The sequence below is a fragment of the Heteronotia binoei genome, chromosome 5 (genome assembly GCF_032191835.1).
Source record: "Heteronotia binoei isolate CCM8104 ecotype False Entrance Well chromosome 5, APGP_CSIRO_Hbin_v1, whole genome shotgun sequence".
NCBI lineage: Eukaryota > Metazoa > Chordata > Lepidosauria > Squamata > Gekkonidae > Heteronotia > Heteronotia binoei.
Genome location: NC_083227.1, coordinates 9456241 through 9476251, shown reverse-complemented (window position 1 = coordinate 9476251; position 20011 = coordinate 9456241). Strand labels below are relative to the sequence as shown.

At 53.2% G+C, this 20011-nt stretch overlaps 1 protein-coding gene across 1 annotated transcript in view; it reads right to left on the bottom strand.

The window, feature by feature from the left end:
- Positions 1–2653: 2653 nt before the first annotated feature.
- Positions 2654–20011, bottom strand: part of LOC132571664 (class I histocompatibility antigen, F10 alpha chain-like) — a 74178-nt gene continuing 56820 nt past the window's right edge. Inside the window, exons 7-11 of the mRNA XM_060238456.1 lie at positions 16382–16471; positions 5750–5839; positions 4168–4202; positions 2783–2812; positions 2654–2692 (exon numbers count right to left, since the gene is read on the bottom strand). Coding sequence (XP_060094439.1) covers positions 2654–2692; positions 2783–2812; positions 4168–4202; positions 5750–5839; positions 16382–16471 — 284 coding nt within the window. The remainder of the gene's footprint in view (positions 2693–2782; positions 2813–4167; positions 4203–5749; positions 5840–16381; positions 16472–20011) is intronic.

Here is a 20011-nt window from a genome sequence, read left to right as displayed (position 1 = left end):
TGGAAGGGGTTTGAAGATAAGGAAGATGGTTGTTGACTGTGCTGATTGTTCTGTGGAATTTGCTGGTTGTTCTGAGACTTTCTGCAATTTATAGTCTGTAGGAAGGAGCAGACTCCACCGGACTGCCGACAGCTGCCATCGTGTGAATCAGCTAACTCTTCCAGAGAGAATGTAGAATATCAGTTAGGGTAATAGGAGCCAGAAGATTTGGGAACTGGAAAATCCTGGTGTTTCACACCAGGCCAAGGGTAAAAGAACAGGATTTCTTGTGGTAAGAGGAAAAGAAAGACTCTTTCTCTAGTAGGCGGGGGGGGGGGGGGCGTGGAGGAATCTGAATTTTGGAGACTCAGTCACCTCCTGTGACGGAAAGCAATGGGTTAACCATAGACTGGAGACGCACAGGGCTGCGTCAGGTGACCTGAGGGTGGGGGCAAAGTGCTCAGAGCTCTCAGGGAGGGAAAAGGAGTTGAAGGAGAGAAACTGCTGAGGCAGGAGTGCAGTCAGTTGATGTCTGACAGAGTGGAGGCCTGTCAGAGAAGTCTGTCAGTGGGGACCTGACAGAGACTGAGAGGGTCAGTTAGTGCCGGCCAGAAGGGCTGAGAGGGCACCTGATCCTGTGAAGAAGCTGGAGACGGGGACGGGGAAGTCTTCCAGAGACTGCCAGCTGGACAAAACCAGCCAAGAGGGCTGTGTGTGTGTGTGAGTCAGTTAAGACCAGAATGGTCACAGACACCGGGAAACTACTCTAAAGATCTAGTGAGGAGGTTGAGGGAGTGGATGTGGGTCTGAGACACCAAGAAGGGCTGAGAGGAGAGACTCCAGTCGAGGGGTGAGACTAGACACATCAATCCCAAGAGGCCAGACCTTGGCTAGAGGTGGAGAGTGAGTTGAAGGGAAACTGTGAACCGTGTAACTGTGAAAGATCCAAGAAAGAAAAAGTTATTGTAAGCTTGAAACAACTGAACAACATAAAAGCCTGTGTAAATATCTCCCATATCCCCAGTTTAAGACTTTTTGTTACAATAAATCTGTGGTTTAAGTTAAAGTTCTCGTGAGCCTATATTTTGTGGGAAGAGCAAACAAAGCTGCTGTGGTCCCTGTCGATGCGCGTAGAGAGTCCCAGAGGGTGATGCTTAGTGACGCAAGAATGAAGGGTGTACACAGTAGCTGTAAAACCACTATATACATTTATTTACACCAACTCACTCTCCTGACTGACAAAACGCTCCGCTGCACTCCAACTCCTTTAACCCACAATCACCACAGTTGCTCTGTACATTTATACAGTGAACAGCCAATCAGCAACTTGCTGTGTCATGCTGACTCTGCCTGGCTGATGCAATCCTTCTGGCAGCCAGCCACCAGCTGTCAAGTAGATCATCTACTGCCTCCAGATCTACTTTCTGTTTTGCAGCACATGCTATAAGCTGTCTGTTTATACATAATACTGACAGTCCCATCAAAGAAACAAGTAAAAATACCCCGAAGAGACTAAAATATAGAGATCCAGTGAGGCCGTGAGGCGGGCGCTGCTATACCTCCCTTTTCAGATTCTTTGTTCCTGGGTGTGTCCCTGGCTCTGGGTGACAACAGTGCTCCACGGTGGAAACGTAATTTCCAGGCATGCTGGGTGGCCTGGTTTGGATCAGGACTACAACAGACCCAGTGGCTTCAGCCTCCCACCACAGTAGCTGCCTGATCTGAAATGGCCCCAAGGGACTCTTTTTGCACAGGCAAAGAGGTGGGGGGACCCTCCTAAATTTTATTATTGTTAAGGCAGGGTTGACTTTTGCAAAAGCAAAAACAAAAAAGCAGACCTTCCATGGAGGAAAGGATTTAAATTACCTTCATGAGAAAAGGTTGTCGTTTGTTTTCATTTAACAGGAGCGCTACAACCAGTGTTCTCTCTAAGCTGGATTAGTGAGCTGGCTCATTGTTTTTTAGCCTCTGGCTTACACATTTTTTTTGAGGCCCCGTGGTGCAGAGTGGTAAAGCAGCAGTACTGCAGTACTGCGGCCTGAACCCTCTGCTCACGAGTTCGATTCCGGCAGCAGCTGGATTCAGGTAGCCGGCCCAAGGTTGACTCAGCCTTCCATCCTTCCGAGGTCGGTAAAATGAGTACCCAGCTTGCTGGGGTGGGGGGAGTGTAAAAGACTGGGGAAGGCAATGGCAAACCACCCCATATAAAGTCTGCAGTGAAAACGTTGTGAAAGCAACGTCACCCCAGAGTCGGAAACGACTGGTGCTTGCACTGGGGACTTTTCCTTTCCTACACATTTTTGTCTTAGCTCAGGAAAAATGGCCCTGGAGCAAACCAATCTATGCAGCAGCTCTCAACTTTAATGCCAGTAGCGCGTGAAGTTGAGTTTTTGCTCCAAAGCTTAGAGAGAGTATTGGCTACAACAGATTTCTAACTGCTCTTTTTGAAAAGGTAACTTCTCCTCCTTCGAGTCACAGCCCGCTGATGGCAACCCCATTGGGGTTCTGAGATCTCAGGAGATCAGGCTAGACAGGGCTGTTGCTGCAGTGGTGAGGAACAGGGCGGAGATAACAGACAGAAGCCTTCTTAAAACCTGGGCAGAGTCTGTCTCAGCAAGGGTCCACCGTTTCAGAGACTGGTGCCAGCTGAAAGCCTCCCCCCTCCCCCAGCCCATTACACACTTGGTGGAGGTGTCAGACCCTTGGTCGCTTCCTGCAAAAGCGGGGGGAAGGGGAGGAGAGTTAATATTGCTTAATTAATTCTGGTATCAGCTGACAGCCCCCCTTCCCATTAAACACTTACTTTCATAAAGGGGTTACTTTTGGCCGCTTCCTGCAAAAGCAAGGGGAAGGGTTAATATTAATTAATCACTTCTGGAGAAGGCCCTCAAAACACTTCAGCTCCAATATGAATTTCAGCCTCCTATGCTGTAAAGCAGGGGTGGCCAAGGGTAGCTCTCCAGATGTTTTTTGCGTACAACTCCCATCAGCCCCAGCCATTGGCCATGCTGGCTGGGGCTGATGGGAGTTGTAGGCAAAAAACATCTGGAGAGCTACCCTTGGCCACCCCTGCTGTAAAGGACAAAGAACGTTGTGATAGCAAATGCAAGCCTTCTAAGATTCCTCCTCTTTGGACCTGCAGTGGGTTAATCTCTCTCCTCGCAGGGCAGAGCCGACAGCAATCTCTCTCCTCGCAGGGCAGAGCCGACAGCTGCAGTGAATTAAGCCTGAGGTCTAATAGGTAGAAAGAGCCCCGTGGCGCAGAGCGGTAAAGCTGCAGTACTGCAGTCGGAGCCCTCTGCTCATGACCTGAGTTCGATCCCGGCGGAAGCTGGGTTCAGGTAGTCGGCTCCAGGTTAACTCAGCCTTCCATTCTTCTGAGGTCGGTAAAATGAGTCCCCAGCTTGCTGGGGGGAAAGTGTAGATGACTGGGGAAGGCAATGGCAAACCACCCCATCAAAAGTCTGCTGTGAAAACACTCTCCCCAGAAGCCAGAGTAAGGAATTGCTGGATGGCTTGGAACTGTTACTGGGGCAACTCCTGTGAAGTCTACATGGACTGTGTGATTATTTGGACTTCTTGCTTTACTCCCTCCCTCTTATTTGGTTCTTGGAAACAACAAATAAATAAGAATTGAGTGTTAGCCGAATAAGGAGTCTCCTCCTTTGTGTAGCAAATAGCCCACAGCTGGGTCGAAGAGCCCTATCTGAGGGGTTTCTGGAGTGGCAAACTGTATTATATATGCTTTTAAAGATTTTTTTTAAAAAAAGATTTTTTAAAAAAGGAAGATCTGATCCCGAATCCCTAAGAAAACATATAATTTGACCCCGATGATATGTGCAGACGGGAAGCCCTCGCCATGACCTGTTAATCCCACCCTTGCAATGAGGAGTCAAAGCTCCCTTTGTAACTCAGAGTCGTTTTGAGAGAGAGAGAATTCCCTTCAGTCCTGATTCTCATCTCATTTGGCCTCCCAGCCAGGTCTCGGGATCCTTCTGCTTGGGTCTGGTTACAAACGGAATGAGATGAGCCCCCCCTTCTCCCCCACCACTTCCCAGGCCCTTTCATCAACTGCTCAGAAGGAAACTGTGCGCCTTTCAGCTGCTCCTGGACCCCCAACCCCCAGCCCCACTCTCAGCCCTTGTGTTGAAGTCACATCCCAGAGAGGAAGGACCATCACTTACTCACTGCTGCAGTGTAGCCGTCACATTGCTGCCATTTTCCTGCAGAGAGAGAAGCAGGAAGTCACAGCCGGAAGGGGTGCCCAGAGGCCATCCATCCACACACCCCTGTGCAGTGAAGCTGGCCTCCTCTTGGGACCTCAACACCACCACCCCAGCCCACCCCGGGCAGATACTTCTCCAATCCCCCTTTAACCAAAAGGTTCCCCTAGAGAGAACAGGGATGCCTCTCCTTCAGCCACTGGAGAGGAACAAAGAAACCCTCCCCCTCAAGTATCTGACCAGAAGGAGCCACAACTGGACAACCCCTCTCCCCCAGGAAAGTCCCCTAACCCGGCTTGACACTGAATAGGAATTGCTCTTTAAATGAGAAAAACATTTATGCAAGAGGCATCCCACTGAAGTCCGCTTATGCAAGAGGCATCCCACTGTCTCAAACCCGGAAGCTCCAGCTAGTGCAGAATGCTGCAGCCAGGTTGTTAACGGGCCTTCCCCTACAGGAGCACATTCAACGTGTGCTGAAAGCATACCGGGTTCGTTTCAAGGTGCTGGCTCTTGCCTTCAAAGCCCTATATGGCCAGGGACCTGCATACCTTAGGGACCGCCTTTCTCTACATGTTCCCCGGAGAGAACTTCGGTCTGGGTCAAAAAACCTGCTGTCAATCCCCGGCCCTAAAGAGGCCAAGCTCATGACAACTAGAGTCAGGGCCTTTTCTGTAGTAGCCCCGCACTGGTGGAACGAGCTCCCTGGGGAGGGCCCTGCGAGAGCTCATGCAGTTCCGCAGGGCCTGTAAGAGGGTACTCTTCCACCAGGCATTCGCAACTTAGATCACAGGCCTCTACAGTCTCCGAAAAATATCTGGACCACCTCTTGCAATCTGCTCTGTACAGAACAACTGGACTATCAAGCCCTGCTTTATGGAGAACACCTAGCTGGAATAGCAAGACAACATAATTTAAGATCATAGCGCCTGAAATGTCAAATTTCTATGTTTTAAACTGCTTTATTGTTTTTATGTTTCATTATATGCCTACACTCATGTATATGCCTTGGCGGGGAGGGTGGGATACAAATTGAATTAAGTAAATGAATAAAATAAGTCAGCGGGGCTCAATTAACTCCCAGTGGGCTTAAGTTCTGGGCAAAAGTCTGGCCGGGAGACAAAATGACCCCACTTCCCTTCCACCACCCTTGAATTGGGATTCTGTTGGAGGATCGCCAGGAGAGGGTTATTTCACTCCGAAGTGCAGAGCCCCCCCAGCACATGGAGGGGTGGACTAGAGGACCTTCAGGACAGAGAAGAGAGTCCCAGGTAGGGTTGGGGGAGACCAGAGGCTTGGGCCCTCCTTCCCCTCGCCTCCCCTCTGCCTGAGGCCCCTGTGGCCTGCCACCTGTCCCACTTGTGACGTGTTGGATGTGCGATTTTAGTGTCCATCTCTTTAGGATGACTTTTCTGAGAAGCTGCCTTGGGGTGGGGTGTCCCTCCTGGAGAGGGAAAGGCCAGCTGGAAGTACTTTCCACCACAAGAATCACACACACACACACACACACACACACAGCCCAGCAAAGGCACGCTCTAGTTACTTACTCATGTAGAAGATGAGCCTGGCCCTCATGACGGTGGCAGCAGCCAGAAGAACCACAATAATGATGCCCAGAATGAGCTCCAAGTAGGATGCTGAGGACGAAAAGGAGGGGAAAAGATCTCTAACAGAACACTAATTAGTTACTCGGATCAACTTGCTGGAGCATCACTCTACTCTGTCCCTTATTCCAACTAAGTGAAGCCACCAAACGCAGAGACGAGTGAACTAGACCTGAACATCAGAAAAGGAACCCTGCTATTTAACAGGGTTGGATCCAGGACTGCACGGAGGGGCGCCAAATTGGGCACCGCCTAGAGGATGGGGAGAAGCAATAAAGGCTCTGCTGATCAGCTGACCAGTGGACCCTTGAGGCCCCCACACACAGATGCACGGGAGAGGGGGCAGCAGCAGGGCCGCCCCACCCCCTTCTCCTTCCCAGATCTGGGCACAGATCCGGGAAGGAGAAAAGTGGAGGGGGGCATGTTTGCTCCGTCCTCAGAGCCTGCCTTCCCTTGGATCCTTCTGCTTGGGTCTGGTGACAAGTGGAATGAGACAACAACCCCCCCTTCCCAGGCCTTTTCATCCACTGCTCAGAAGGATCCTGTGGGCGTTTTAGCTCCTCCTGGACCCGCCCCCGACCCCACTCCTCAGCTCTTATAGCCTCCCAGAGAGCCTCCCAAAGATACCAGCTAAACGTAAAAACTGTGTTGTAATAGGTGATTTTAACTACCTGCAGATTGATTGGGTCAATATGTGTTCTGGTCGAGAGAAAGAGATTGAGTTTCTTGATGCTCTCAATGACTGTGCTATGGAGTAGATGGTCACAGAACCTACCAGGGGTGGGGCGATCCTGGATTTGGTCCTAAGTAATGCCCAAGACTTGGTGAGAGATGTAAAAGTGATCATACCGCTTGGGAACAGTGACCATAATGTTATTGATTTCACCGTTTGTATAAATAGGGAGTTGCCCAAAAAGACCGCCACAACCACGTTTAACTTTAAAAGGGGTAAATTAACTGAGATGAGGCGGCATGTGAGGAGGAAACTGAAAGGAAAGGTAAATACGGTCAAAACCCTTGGGGAAGCTTGGACGCTATTTAAAACTATAATCCTAGATGCTCAGATAAAATACATACCACAAGTTAGGAAAGGCACAAACAGGCATAAAAAAAGGCCTGCATGGTTAACAAACAAAGTAATGGAAGCTGTAAAAGGTAAGAAGGACTCCTTTAAGCAGTGGAAAACCAGTCCAAGTGAGATTAGTAAAAGGGAACACAGGCTGTGGCAAATCAAATGCAAGACTGTGATCAGGCAGGCAAAAAGGGACTATGAGGAGCATATTGCAAAAAACATAAAGACCAACAATAAAAATTTCTTCAGATATATTAGAAGCAGGAAACCAGCCAGGGAGGCAGTGGGGCCCTTGGATGACCATGGGGTAAAAGGATTACTGAAGGAGGATAGGGAAATGGCTGAGAAGCTGAATGGATTTTTTGCCTCCGTCTTCACTGTGGAAGATGAGAACTTTTTGCCCGCCCCAGAACCACTAATTTTGGAAGGGGTGTTGAAAGACCTGAGTCAGATTGAGGTGACAAAAGAGGAGGTCCTACAACTGACAGACAAATTAAAAACTAATAAGTCACCGGGTCTGGATGGCATACATCTGAGAGTTCTGAAAGAACTCAAAGTTGACCTTGTGAATCTTCTAACAAAAATCTGTAATCTTTCATTGAAATCTGCCTCCGTTCCTGAGGACTGGAAGATAGCAAATGTCACCCCCATCTTTCCAGAGGAGATCCGGGAAATTATAGGCCAGTCAGTCTGACTTCAATACCGGGAAAGTTGGTAAAAACTGACAGTACCCATCGCTTCAAGGCTTCTTGGGCCTGTTAGCAGGATTATGTAACACTTGCTAATACAGGTGATAAGTGGAAGCATGTGAGTAACATGTGTAACCCATTAACCAAATGAGTAATGTGATTGGCTGGTGGGGGTATAATAGTAGCAACCCAAACTCTATCTGTTGTGGAGGAGAACGGACGGATAGGAGCGGTATGCTGTGGGATTGGTGAAGTACTGGATGCAATGACGTTGATGGTCTGTGAACTAACTATTCTTGTGGACTGCGACTACTCTATCTGTTGCTATATTCTGTTCTGTTGAACTGGCTGGACTGCATGAAGGTGGACTGACTATTGGACTGTACTTGACTCTGCTATTTCTAAAACCTAATACAACTGTTTAACTGGCTCTCTGTGAGTTTGTATTCATTAGGACTCTAGCTGTGACTGGGCTGACCAGAGTGGGCCTAGGGGGCGTTCTTCCGACACACTCTGTCAGAAACCATTATCAAGGACAGAATGAGTAGGCACACTGATGAACACGGGTTATTGAGGAAGACTCAGCATGGGTTCTGCAAGGGAAGATCTTGCCTCACTAACCTGTTGCATTTCTTTGAGGGGGTGAACAAACATGTGGACAAAGGAGACCCGATAGATGTTGTTTACCTTGACTTCCAGAAAGCTTTTGATAAAGTTCCTCATCAAAGGCTCCTTAGAAAGCTTGAGAGTCATGGAGTAAAAGGACAGGTTCTCATGTGGATCAAAAACTGGCTGAGTAATAGGAAGCAGAGAGTGAGTATAAATGGGCAGTCTTCGCAGTGGAGGACGGTAAGCAGTGGGGTGCCGCAGGCTCAGTACTGGGTCCCATGCTCTTTAACTTGTTCATAAATGATTTAGAGTTGGGAGTGAGCAGTGAAGTGGCCAAGTTTGCGGATGACACTAAATTGTTCAGGGTGGTGAGAACCAGAGAGGATTGTGAGGAACTCCAAACAGATCTGTTGAGGCTGGGTGAGTGGGCGTCAACGTGGCAGATGCGGTTCAATGTGGCCAAGTGCAAAGTAATGCACATCGGGGCCAAGAATCCCAGCTACAAATAAAAGTTGATGGGGTGTGAACTGGCAGAGACTGACCAAGAGAGAGACTTGGGGTTGTGGTAGATAACTCACAGAAAATGTCAAGACAGTGCGTTTGCAATAAAAAAGGCCAACGCCATGCTGGGAATTATTAGGAAGGGAATTGAAAACAAATCAGCCAGTATCATAATGCCCCTGTATAAATCGATGGTGCGGTCTCATTTGGAGTACTGTGTGCAGTTCTGGTCGCCGCACCTCAAAAAGGATATCATAGCATTGGAGAAAGTCCAGAAAAGGGCAACTAGAATGATTAAAGGGCTGGAGCACTTTCCCTATGAAGAAAGGTTGAAACGCTTGGGACTCTTTAGCTTGGAGAAATGTCGACTGCGGGGTGACATGATAGAGGTTTACAAGATAATGCATGGGATGCAGAAAGTAGAGCAAGAGGTACTTTTCTCCCTTTCTCACAATACAAGAACTCGTGGGCATTCGATGAAATTGCTGAGCAGACAGGTTAAAACGGATAAAAGGAAGTACTTCTTCACCCAAAGGGTGATTAACATGTGGAATTCACTGCCACAGGAGGTGGTGGCGGCCACAAGCATAGCCACCTTCAAGAGGGGTTTAGATAAAAATATGGAGCACAGGTCCATCAGTGGCTATTAGCCACAGTGTGTGTGTGTGTGTGTATATATATATATATATATATATATAAATTTTGCCACTGTGTAACACAGAGTGTTGGTGTCATGGGTGCTGGGGACTCTGCAGAAGGAGCGGAGTCTGCAGAGGAAACTGTGCCCCTGCCACCTGCACCAGTGCCCCTGCCTCCTGCTGGAGAAGATCCCGGCCCCCCTGCCTCGCCCTCTCGGGTAGGTCGTGTACATGACCGCCTTCGTCAGGACCTCAGGGATCGGAGGAGGGCGGCACGCTCACAAGCAAGACGCTCCCTGAGCCCTGAGTTTTGAAAGGATTCTGGCCCTTCTAAGGGCAAGGATGCTTGAGTTGTAGCAGGATCCTGGCTGCCTTTCTGAGCCAGCAATTAGCCCAAATGGGCAACAGCCAGCAGAGGGCGATATAGCTGTGGGCTTTGGGAGGATGCTTTGTGGAAGCAACTAGTCATCTACCTGATGTTCTAGCATCCACTCCGGCTTTGACTTTGGCTTTTGGACTCCCTGACTTCGGCTCTTGACTTCTGGACTCCCTGACTTCGGCTTCTGAACCTCTGACCTGCGTTACCTGGATGGTGATTCGGATTTGGGGCCCTGGACCCTCTTGCCTACTGGCTACAGACCTCGCCCTGCCCCTGGACTTTGCCTGACCCAGCCCCAGCCGTGACAGATTGCTTCCACCACCACAAACACCTATTCCACAGGATGGATGCTGAAGCAAGTGGAACCACAGGACTACTGGCTGCGCTCCAAGCCCAGGTACAGCAGCTGACACAGGCAGTGGTGCACTTGCAACAACAACCTGCGGCCAGTGCTCCAGCCAAGTGCCCAGTTCCCCCACCTGACAGATTTGGGGGTGCCGTGGAAGAATTTCCTGCTTTCCTAGCACAGTGTCGGCTGTACTTCGAACTGAGAGCACGAGACTTCCCCAATGACAAATCTAAGGTGTGTTTCATCATCAGTCTGTTAAAGGGGCAGGCGGCCAAATGGGCCACACCCTTGCTGGTTGCGTCCTCTCCCCTACTGACTGATTACCAGGGGTTTGAGGCCCACCTGTCTGCTGCCTTCTCAAACCCCGTCCAAGCAGCCACAGCCAACCGGAAGATCAGGGCGCTGAAACAAGGCAAATCCTCGGTGGCTCAGTATGCCACCGAATTCCAGCTCCTGGCCCAAGACTTGGCGTGGAATGAGGCTGCCCAGATAGACCAGTTTACCGAGGGGCTGGCAGAGGAAGTCCTGGATGAACTGGCCAGGGTGGAGCCACCACCCACGCTCCAAGGACTTATCACCCTCTGCCTCCGCATCGATGGCCGCCTGGAAAGTCGCTGCCCAGCCAAGACCAGAGGGCGCCAGCTCCCTGCGCCGTGCCACTTGGCTCCTCGCCCATCCCCAGCTAGTACCAGAGCCGAGGAGGAGCCTATGCAGCTTGGAGCTGCTCGACCCCGCCTGACTCCAGAAGAAAAGGCCAGACGCCACACGCAGAATCTGTGCCTTTACTGTGGCACAGCAGGCCACTATGCCTCTGGCTGCCCTGCTAAGCATTGGATACCCGGACCCTCGTTGCCACCGCCGCCAAAAGAGCAGCCCCAGGCGTAAGTGGGCCCTCCAGCCTGGGGCGACTAGCTGGGTCCTCCGAACAGCAGACTGATACCCCGGGCCCGTTCCTGCTACCAGTCAAACTTCATCTGCCTGACGAACGCTGGTTGTTCATGTATGCCATGCTGGACTCGGGAGCGGCCCACTGTTTTGTAGATGCCACCTTTGTAAAGCAGCATCAGATCCCAGTGCAGACAAAAGAGACTCCAACGCTGGTGGAGGCTATTGACGGGCGCCTCCTCCGTTCTGGCCCCGTCACCCAGGAGACCTGTCCCATCACCTTCCACGTCCAGCAGCACCAAGAACAGCTGCAGTTTAACGTCGCCCGCATGCCTCGCTTCCCGCTGATTCTGGGCCTTTCCTGGCTGAAGCTGCACAACCCCATCGTGGACTGGGCCCAGCAGGAACTACGTTTCCGGTACCCATGCCCCCATCTGACTCCTCCCACCACTCTAGCAGCCGGCATCCCGAGTGGTGGTCCTCAGCTCCCTCAGAAGTACGCAGATTTCGCCGATGTCTTCGAAGAGACAGGAGCGGATCAGCTTCCCCCTCACCGGCCCTATGACTGTGCCATTGACCTGGTACCTGGGGCACCACTCCCGGTGGGGCGTCTGTACCCGATGTCGGAGCCTGAGTTGGCAGCTCTGCAAGACTACCTGGACAAGAACCTGAAACGCGGATTCATCCGACCCTCAACCTCTCCCCTGTCTGCTCCAGTCCTCTTCGTAAAGAAGAAAAGTGGGGAGCTCCGGCTGTGCAATGACTACCGGGCCCTGAACAAGATCACCATCCGCGACCGGTACCCTCTACCACTGATCCCTGAACTCTTGGATCGCTTAAAGGGGACCCAAATCTACACCAAGCTGGACCTCCGTGCAGCGTACAATTTGGTGCGCATAAGGCCCGGAGACGAGTGGAAGACCGCGTTTGGGACCCGATACGGGCAGTACGAGCACCTGGTGATGCCCTTTGGATTGACCAACGCTCCCGCTGTCTTCCAGAGGTTTATGAACGACATATTCCGAGACCTGCTCGACCGCTTCACAATCATATATCTGGATGACAGCCTGATTTACTCCCGCAAGCCTGCCCAGCATGCCGAACACGTCCGCCAGGTCCTGCAGCGCCTACGAGCCCATGGCCTCTACGCCAAGCTGGAGAAGTGCGACTTTGACCTGCGCTCCGTCAAGTTCCTTGGCCACATTGTGTCACCGCAGGGAATCCTCATGGACCCGAAAAAAGTGGAAGCGGTCCTGACCTGGCAGGCTCCTCAGAATCGCAAAGACCTGCAGTGGTTCCTTGGTTTTGCCAACTACTATCGGCAGTTCATCCCGGCCTACGCATCCCTGACAACACCCCTGACTCAACTACTCCGCCCCAAAGAACCCTTCCGCTGGTCCCCAGAGGCTGATAACGCCTTCTCCACCCTGAAGACCCGCTTTGCCACCGGGCCACTCCTGAGATACCCGGACCCCCAGCTTCCCTTTACAGTGGAAGCTGATGCCTCCAACGTGGTCCTGGGAGCAGTGCTGTCCCAGCGCGAGGAACCGTCCCAGCCACTCCAGCCCTGTGCCTATTACTCGCGCCAGCTCACTGCTGCAGAGAGGAACTATACCATCTGGGAGAGGGAGTTGCTCGCGATCAAGGCGGCTTTTGAGGTTTGGAGGCATTACCTCGAAGGGGCTCGCCACCCTGTTCAGGTGCTCACCGACCACCAGAACTTGGAGCACCTCCAGACCACCCGCCGTCTCAACCAGCGCCAGATCCGGTGGTCCCTATTCTTCTCCCACTTCGACTTCCGGGTCTCCTACATCCCCCATACCCAGAACCGGAAAGCAGACGCGCTCTCCCGGAAACCGGAATACGCCCCTGCTACAACTGAGACCGCGCCCGCTGCTCCCATCCTGCCGCCCTCAGTGTTTGCAGCCACCTCCACTTCACCAGCACTCGTGGAGGACATTCGTGCTAGCCAGGCCAACGATCCCTGGGTCCAGCAACACCTCCAGGCACTCCAAGATGACTCCACAGGCGAGTTCACGACTCGAGGCGGCCTCTTGTTACACCGCGAACGCCTCTATGTGCCGCCCGGGCCCTTGCGGGCAGAAGTGCTACACCTGACCCACGACTCGTTACCCGCCGGGCACTTTGGACAGCATAAGACCACCCACTTGCTGACACGGGAATTCTGGTGGCCACGAGTTCGCTCCGATGTTGCCCGTTATGTCAGCTCCTGTGACGTCTGCCGACGGGCCAAAGACATTCCAGCCAAACCCTCAGGGTTGTTACAGCCCTTGCCCACACCCTCAGGACCATGGGATACCATCTCGATGGACTTCATCACGGAACTTCCGCGATCCAAGGGTCAGACTTGCATCTTGGTGGTCGTCGACCTATTTACCAAGATGGCACACTTCATTCCGTGCCCGAAACTTCCCACAGCTCAAGAGACAGCCCAGCTCTACCTGCAACACATCTTTTGCCTGCACGGACTCCCAGCCCACCTGATCTCAGACCGGGGCCCCCAGTTCTCCTCTCGGTTCTGGCAAGCCCTCCATTCCAGCCTGGGTACTCGAGTGCACCTGTCCTCAGCCTACCACCCACAGACAGATGGTCAGACAGAGCGCACCAATGCCACGCTAGAGCAATATCTCCGCTGTTACACCTGTTACCAGCAGGACGACTGGACCACTCTGTTGCCTCTAGCGGAGTTTGCATACAACAACGCGGTCCATTCATCCACCCAACTGACCCCGTTTGCTGCAACCTACGGGTACCACCCTCGGTTCTTCCCGGCGATCCTGCCACCCACGAATGTCCCCCGCCGTCGATGCCTACCTGCAAGAACTCCGCGCCAGCCAAGACTTGCTCCGAGAGCAGCTACAGCGGGCCAAGGAAGCCTATAAACTGGCTGCAGACCGGAAGAGGCAAGAAGGCCCCCCAATCCAGCCGGGGGATCAAGTGTGGCTCTCAACTCGCTACCTACGCTGGCCTGGTTGGTCTCACAAGCTGGATGCGCGGTTCATTGGACCCTACCCCATTGTGGAACAAATAAACCCCGTCGCCTTCAGGCTCCAGTTGCCACCCCACCTCCGTATTCACCCTGTGTTCCATCGCTCCCTCCTTGTTCCAGCTGCACCCCCTGACCCAGCTCGGCCTCCTTGCCCACCGCCGCCACCACCGGTGCTGGTGGATGACGAGGAAGAATATGAGGTGCACTGGATCCTGGACTCCCGGTACCATCGTGGAGGCCTCCAGTACCTTGTGGACTGGGAGGGATACGGCCCCGAAGACCGGCCTTGGGAGCCTGTGGACAATCTTCATGCCCCGGACTTGGTGCAACGGTTCCACAACGACCACCCCGACCTCCCAGGCCCCTCGACGGAGGGGGGCCCTGGGGGGGGAAGAGTGTCATGGGTGCTGGGGACTCTGCAGAAGGAGCGGAGCCTGCAGAGGAAACTGTGCCCCTGCCACCTGCACCAGTGCCCCTGCCTCCTGCTGGAGAAGATCCCAGCCCCCCTGCCTCGCCCTCTTGGGTGGCTCGTGTGCGTGACCGTCTCCGTCAGGACCTCAGGGATCGGAGGAGGGCGGCACGCTCACAAGCAAGACGCTCCCTGAGCCCTGAGTTTTGAAAGGATTCTGGCCCTTCTAAGGGCAAGGATGCTTGAGTTGTAGCAGGATCCTGGCTGCCTCTCTGAGCCAGCAATTAGCCCAAATGGGCAACAGCCAGCAGAGGGCTATATAGCTGTGGGCTTTGGGAGGAGTCTTTGTGGAAGCAACTAGTCATCTACCTGACGTTCTAGCATCCACTCCGGCTTTGACTTTGGCTTCTGGACTCCCTGACTTCGGCTCTTGACTTCTGGACTCCCTGACTTCGGCTCTTGACTTCTGGACTCCCTGACTTCGGCTTCTGAACCTCTGACCTGCGTTACTTGGACGGTGATTTGGATTTGGCGCCCGGGACCCTCTTGCCTACCGGCTACAGACCTCGGCCTGCCCCTGGACTTTGCCTGACCCAGCCCCAGCCGTGACAGTTGGACTGGATGGGCCATTGGCCTGATCTAACATGGCATCTCTTATGTTCTTATGGGGCCTCGCTCACCTGCTGCTGGAGCGTAGCCATCCCCTTGCTTCCCCCTTTTGCTGCAGACAGAGAAGCGGTACGTCACAGCCGGAAGGGACACCCCAAGGCCATCCATCCACACACCCCATGCAGTGAAGCTGGCATCTCAGGTTCTCAGCCCACCCCACCCCACCCTGGCAGATGCTCCTCCGACCCCCAAAAGGTTCCCCTCGAGAGAATGGGGAGGCCTCTCCTTCAGCCACTGGAGAGGAGCAGAGAAATACTCCCACCCCCCCCTTCAAGTATCAGAGCAAAAGTAGCCACAACTGGACGCCCCCCACCAGGAAAGAAATTGCTGAGCAGAAAGTTTAAAACGGATAAGAGGAAGTACTTCTTCACCCAAAGGGTGATTAACATGTGGAATTCACTGCCACAGGAGGTGGTGGCGGCCACAAGTATAGCCTCCTTCAAGAGGGGTTTAGATAAAAATATGGAGCAGAGGTCCATCAGTGGCTATTAGCCACAGTGTATGTGTGTATATAAATTTTTTTGCCACTGTGTGACACAGAGTGTTGGACTTGATGGGCCGTTGGCCTGATCCAACATGGCTTCTCTTATGTTCTTATGTTATGTAAATCTGACCCTGTGGAGAGAGAGATGCCCAAGAAGAAGGGAGGGGAGCAGGCAGGCCTGGCACTGAGGAGAAATTGCTCTTGGAAATGAGAAAAGCATTTATGCAAGAGGCATCCCCCTGAAGCCCTCCGTCCTTGGAGGTTCTTCAACAGAGGCTAGATGGCCCATCTGACAGCGATGAAGATCCTGTGAATTTAGGGGGAGATGTTTGTGAGTTTCCTGCATTGTGCAGGGGGGTGGACTAGATGACCCTGGAGGTCCCTTCCAACGCAGTGATTCTGTGATTCTAACTCAGTGGGACTCCCAGTGGGCTTAAGTTCTGGGCGAAAGTCCAGCCAGGAGACAAGATGACCCCACTTCCCTTCCACCACCCTTGAATTGGGATCTCGTTGGAGGATTGCCAGGAGAGGGTTATTTCACTCCGAAGTGCAGAGCCCCCCCTGCCTCCAGCACATGAGGGGTGGACTAGAGGACCTTCAGGGCAGAGAAGAGAGTCCCAGGTAGGGTTGGGGGAGACCAGAGGCTTGGGCCCTCCCTCCCCTCGCCTCCCCTCTGCCTGAGGCCCCTGTGGCCTGCCACCTGTCCCACTTGTGACGTGTTGGCTGTGCGATTTTAGTGTCCATCTCTTTAGGATGACTTTTCTGAGAAGCGGCCTTGGGGTGGGGTGTCCCTCCTGGAAAGGGAAAGGCCAGCTGAAAGTACTTTCCACCACAAGAATCACACACACACAGCCCAGCAAAGGCACGCTCTATTTACTTACTCATATAGAAGATGAATCCAACCCTCATGACGGTGGCAGCAGCCAGAAGAACCACAATAATGATGCCCAGAATGAGCCTCTCGTTGGATGCTGAGGACGAAAAGGAGGGGAAAAGATCTCTAACAGAACACTAATTAGTTACTCGGATCAACTTGCTGGAGCATCACTCTGCTCTGTCCCTTATTCCAACTTTAAGTGAAGCCACCAAACGCAGAGAGAAGTGAACTAGACCAGAGCAGCAGAAAATGAACCCTGCTATTTAACAGGGGCGCCAAATTGGGCACCGCCTAGAGGATGGGGAGAAGCAATAAAGGCTCTGCTGATCAGCTGACCAGTAGGCCCTTGAGGGCCCCCCACACAGATGCATGGGAGAGGAGGCAGCAGTAGGGCCGCCCCACCCACTTCTCCTTCTGGGCACAGATCCGGGAAGGAGAAAAGCGCTGAGGGTCAAGTTTGCTCCGTCCTCAGAGCCTGCCTTCCCTTGGACCCTTCTGCTTTGGTCTGGTGACAAATGGAAGGGGACAACCTCACCCTCCTTCACCAGCCTCTTCATCCACTGCTCAGAAGGACCCTGTGGGCCTTTTAGCTCCCCCTGGACCCACCCCCAACCCGCCTCCTCAGCTCTTGTAGCCTCCCAGAGAGGAAGGGGCCTCACTCATCTGCTGCTGTAGTGTAGCCATCCCCTTGCTGCCCTTTTGCTGCAGACAGAGAAGCAGGAAGTCACAGCCGGAAGCGACACCCCGAGGCCATCCATCCACACACCCCGTGCAGTGAAGCTGGCCTCTCGGGTTCTCAGCCCACCCCTCCCCACCCTGGCAGATGCTCCTCTGACCCCCAAAAGGCTCCCCTAGAGAGAAGGGGGATGCCTCTCCTTCAACCACTGGAGAGGAGCAGAGAAATACCCCCCACCCCCCTTCAAGTATCAGAGCAGAAGGAGCCACAACTGGATGCCCCCGCCCCCCCCCCCCCGGAAAGAAATCTGACCCTGTGGAGAGAGAGATGCCCAAGGAGAAGGGAGGGGAGCAGGCAGGCCTGGCACTGAGGAGAAATTGCTCTTGGAAATGAGAAAAGCATTTATGCAAGAGGCATCCCCCTGAAGCCCTCCTTCCTTGGAGGTTTCTCAACAGAGCCTAGATGGCCATCTGACAGCAATGAAGATCCTGTGAATTTAGGGGGAGGTGTTTGTGAGTTTCCTGCATTGTGCAGGGGTTGGACTAGATGACCCTGGAGGTCCCTTCCAACGCTGTGATTCTGTGATTCTAACTCAGTGGGATTCCCAGTGGGCTTAAGTTCTGGGCGAAAGTCCAGCCAGGAGACAAGATGACCGCACTTCCCTTCCACCACCCTTGAACTGGGATTCTATGGGAGGATTGCCAGGAGAGGGTTATTTCACTCTAACGTGCAAAGCCCCCCCTGCTTCCAGCACATGGAGGGGTGGACTAGAGGACCTTCAGGGCAGAGAAGGGAGTCCCGGGGAGGGTTGGGGGAGACCAGAGGCTTGGGCCCTCCTTCCCCTCACCTCCCCTCTGCCTGAGGCCCCTCTGGACTGCCCCCTGTCCCACTTGTGATGTGTTGGATGTGCGATTTTAGTGTCTATCTCTTTAGGATGACTTTTCTGAGAAGCTGCCTTGGGGGGGGGTGTCCCCCCTGGAGAGAGAAAGGCCAGCTGGAAGTACTTTCCAGCGCAAGAATCACACACACACTCACACACAGAGCTCAGACAAGGCATGCTCTATTTACTCACTCGTGTAGAAGATGAAAACAGCCCCCATGATGGTGGCAGCAGCCAGAAGAACCACAGCAATGATGTCCAGAACGAGCCTCTCGTTGGATGCTGAGGACGAAAAGGAGGGGGAAAGATCTCTAACAGAACACTAATTAGTTACTCGGAGCAACTTGCTGAAGCATCACTCTACTCTGTCCCTTATTCCAACTTTAAGTGAAGCCACCAAACGCAGAAACGAGTGAATTAGACCAGAACAGCAGAAAAGGAACCCTGCTATTTAACAGGGCCGGATCTGGGGCTGCCCGGAGGGGTGTCAAATTGGGCACCGCCTAGAGGATGGGGAGAAGCAATATAGGCTCTGCTGATCAGCCGATCAGTGGGCCCTTGAGGGCCCGCCCCCCACACAGATGCATGGGAGAGGGGGCAGCAGCAGGGCCCCCCCACCCCCTTCTAATGGGCACAGATCCGGGAAGGAGAAAAGTGCTGAGGGGCAAGTTTGCTCCTTCCTCAGAGCCTGCCTTCCCTTGGACCCTTTTGCTTGGGTCTGGTGACAAATGGAATTAGACAACCCCCCCCCCCCCACCTTTCCCAGGTCTTTTCATCCACTGCTCAGAAGGACCCTGTGTGCCTTTCAGCTGCTCCTGGACCCCGCCCCCAACCCCCCTCCTCAGCTCCTGTAGCCTCCCAGAGAGAAAGGGGCCTCACTCACCTGCTGCTGTAGTGTAGCCATCCCCTTGCTGCCCTTTTCCTGCAGAGAGAGAAGCGGGAAGTCACAGCCGGATGGGACACCCCGAGGTCATCCATCCACACACCCCGTGCAGTGAGGCTGGCCTCTCAGGTTCTCAGCCCACCACACCACACCCTGGCAGATGCACCTCCAACCCCCAAAAGGTTCCTCTAGAGAGAATGGGGAGGCCTCTCCTTCAACCACTGGAGAGGAGCAGAGAAATACCCCCACCCCACCCCAAGTATCAGAGCAGAAGGAGCCACAACTGGACACGCCCCCCCACCCCCAGGAAAGAAATCTGACCCTGTGGAGAGAGAGATGCCCAAGAAGAAGGAGGGGAGCAGGCAGGCCTGGAACAGAAGAGAAATTCGTTTTTGAAATGAGAAAAGCATTTATGCAACAGGCATCCCCCTGAAGCCCTCCTTCCTTGGAGGTTTTTCAACAGAGGCTAGATGGCCCTCTGACAGCAATGAAGATCCTGTGAATTTAGGGGGAGGTGTTTGTGAGTTTCCTGCATTGTGCAGGGGTTGGACTAGATGACCCTGGAGGTCCCTTCCAACACTGTGATTCTGTGATTCTAACTCAGTGGGATTCCCAGTGGGCTTAAGTTCTGGGCGAAAGTCCAGCCAGGAGACAAGATGACCGCACTTCCCTTCCACCACCCTTGAACTGGGATTCTGTGGGAGGATTGCCAGGAGAGGGTTATTTCACTCTGACATGCAGAGCCCTCCCTGCCTCCAGCACATGGAGGGGTGGACTAGAGGATCTTCAGGGCAAAGAGAGTCCCAGGGAGGGTTGGGGGAGACCAGACCTTGGGCCCTCCTTCCCCTCGCCTCTCCTCTGCCTGAGGCACCTCTGGCCTGCCACCTGTCCCACTTGTGACGTGTTGGATGTGGATTTTAGTGTCAATCTCTTTAGGATGACTTTTCTGAGAAGCTGCTTTGGGGTGGGATGTCCCCCCTGGAGAAAAAGGCCAGCTGGAAGTACTTTCCAGCGCAAGAATCACAGACAAACACACACACACACAGCCCAGCCAAGGCATGCTCTATTTACTTACTCGTGTAGAAGAAGAGCCCAGCTTCTATGACGGTGGCAGCAGCCAGAAGAACCACAATAATGATGTCCGCAATGATCCGCACGTTGGATGCTGAGGACGAAAAGGAGGGGGAAAGATCCC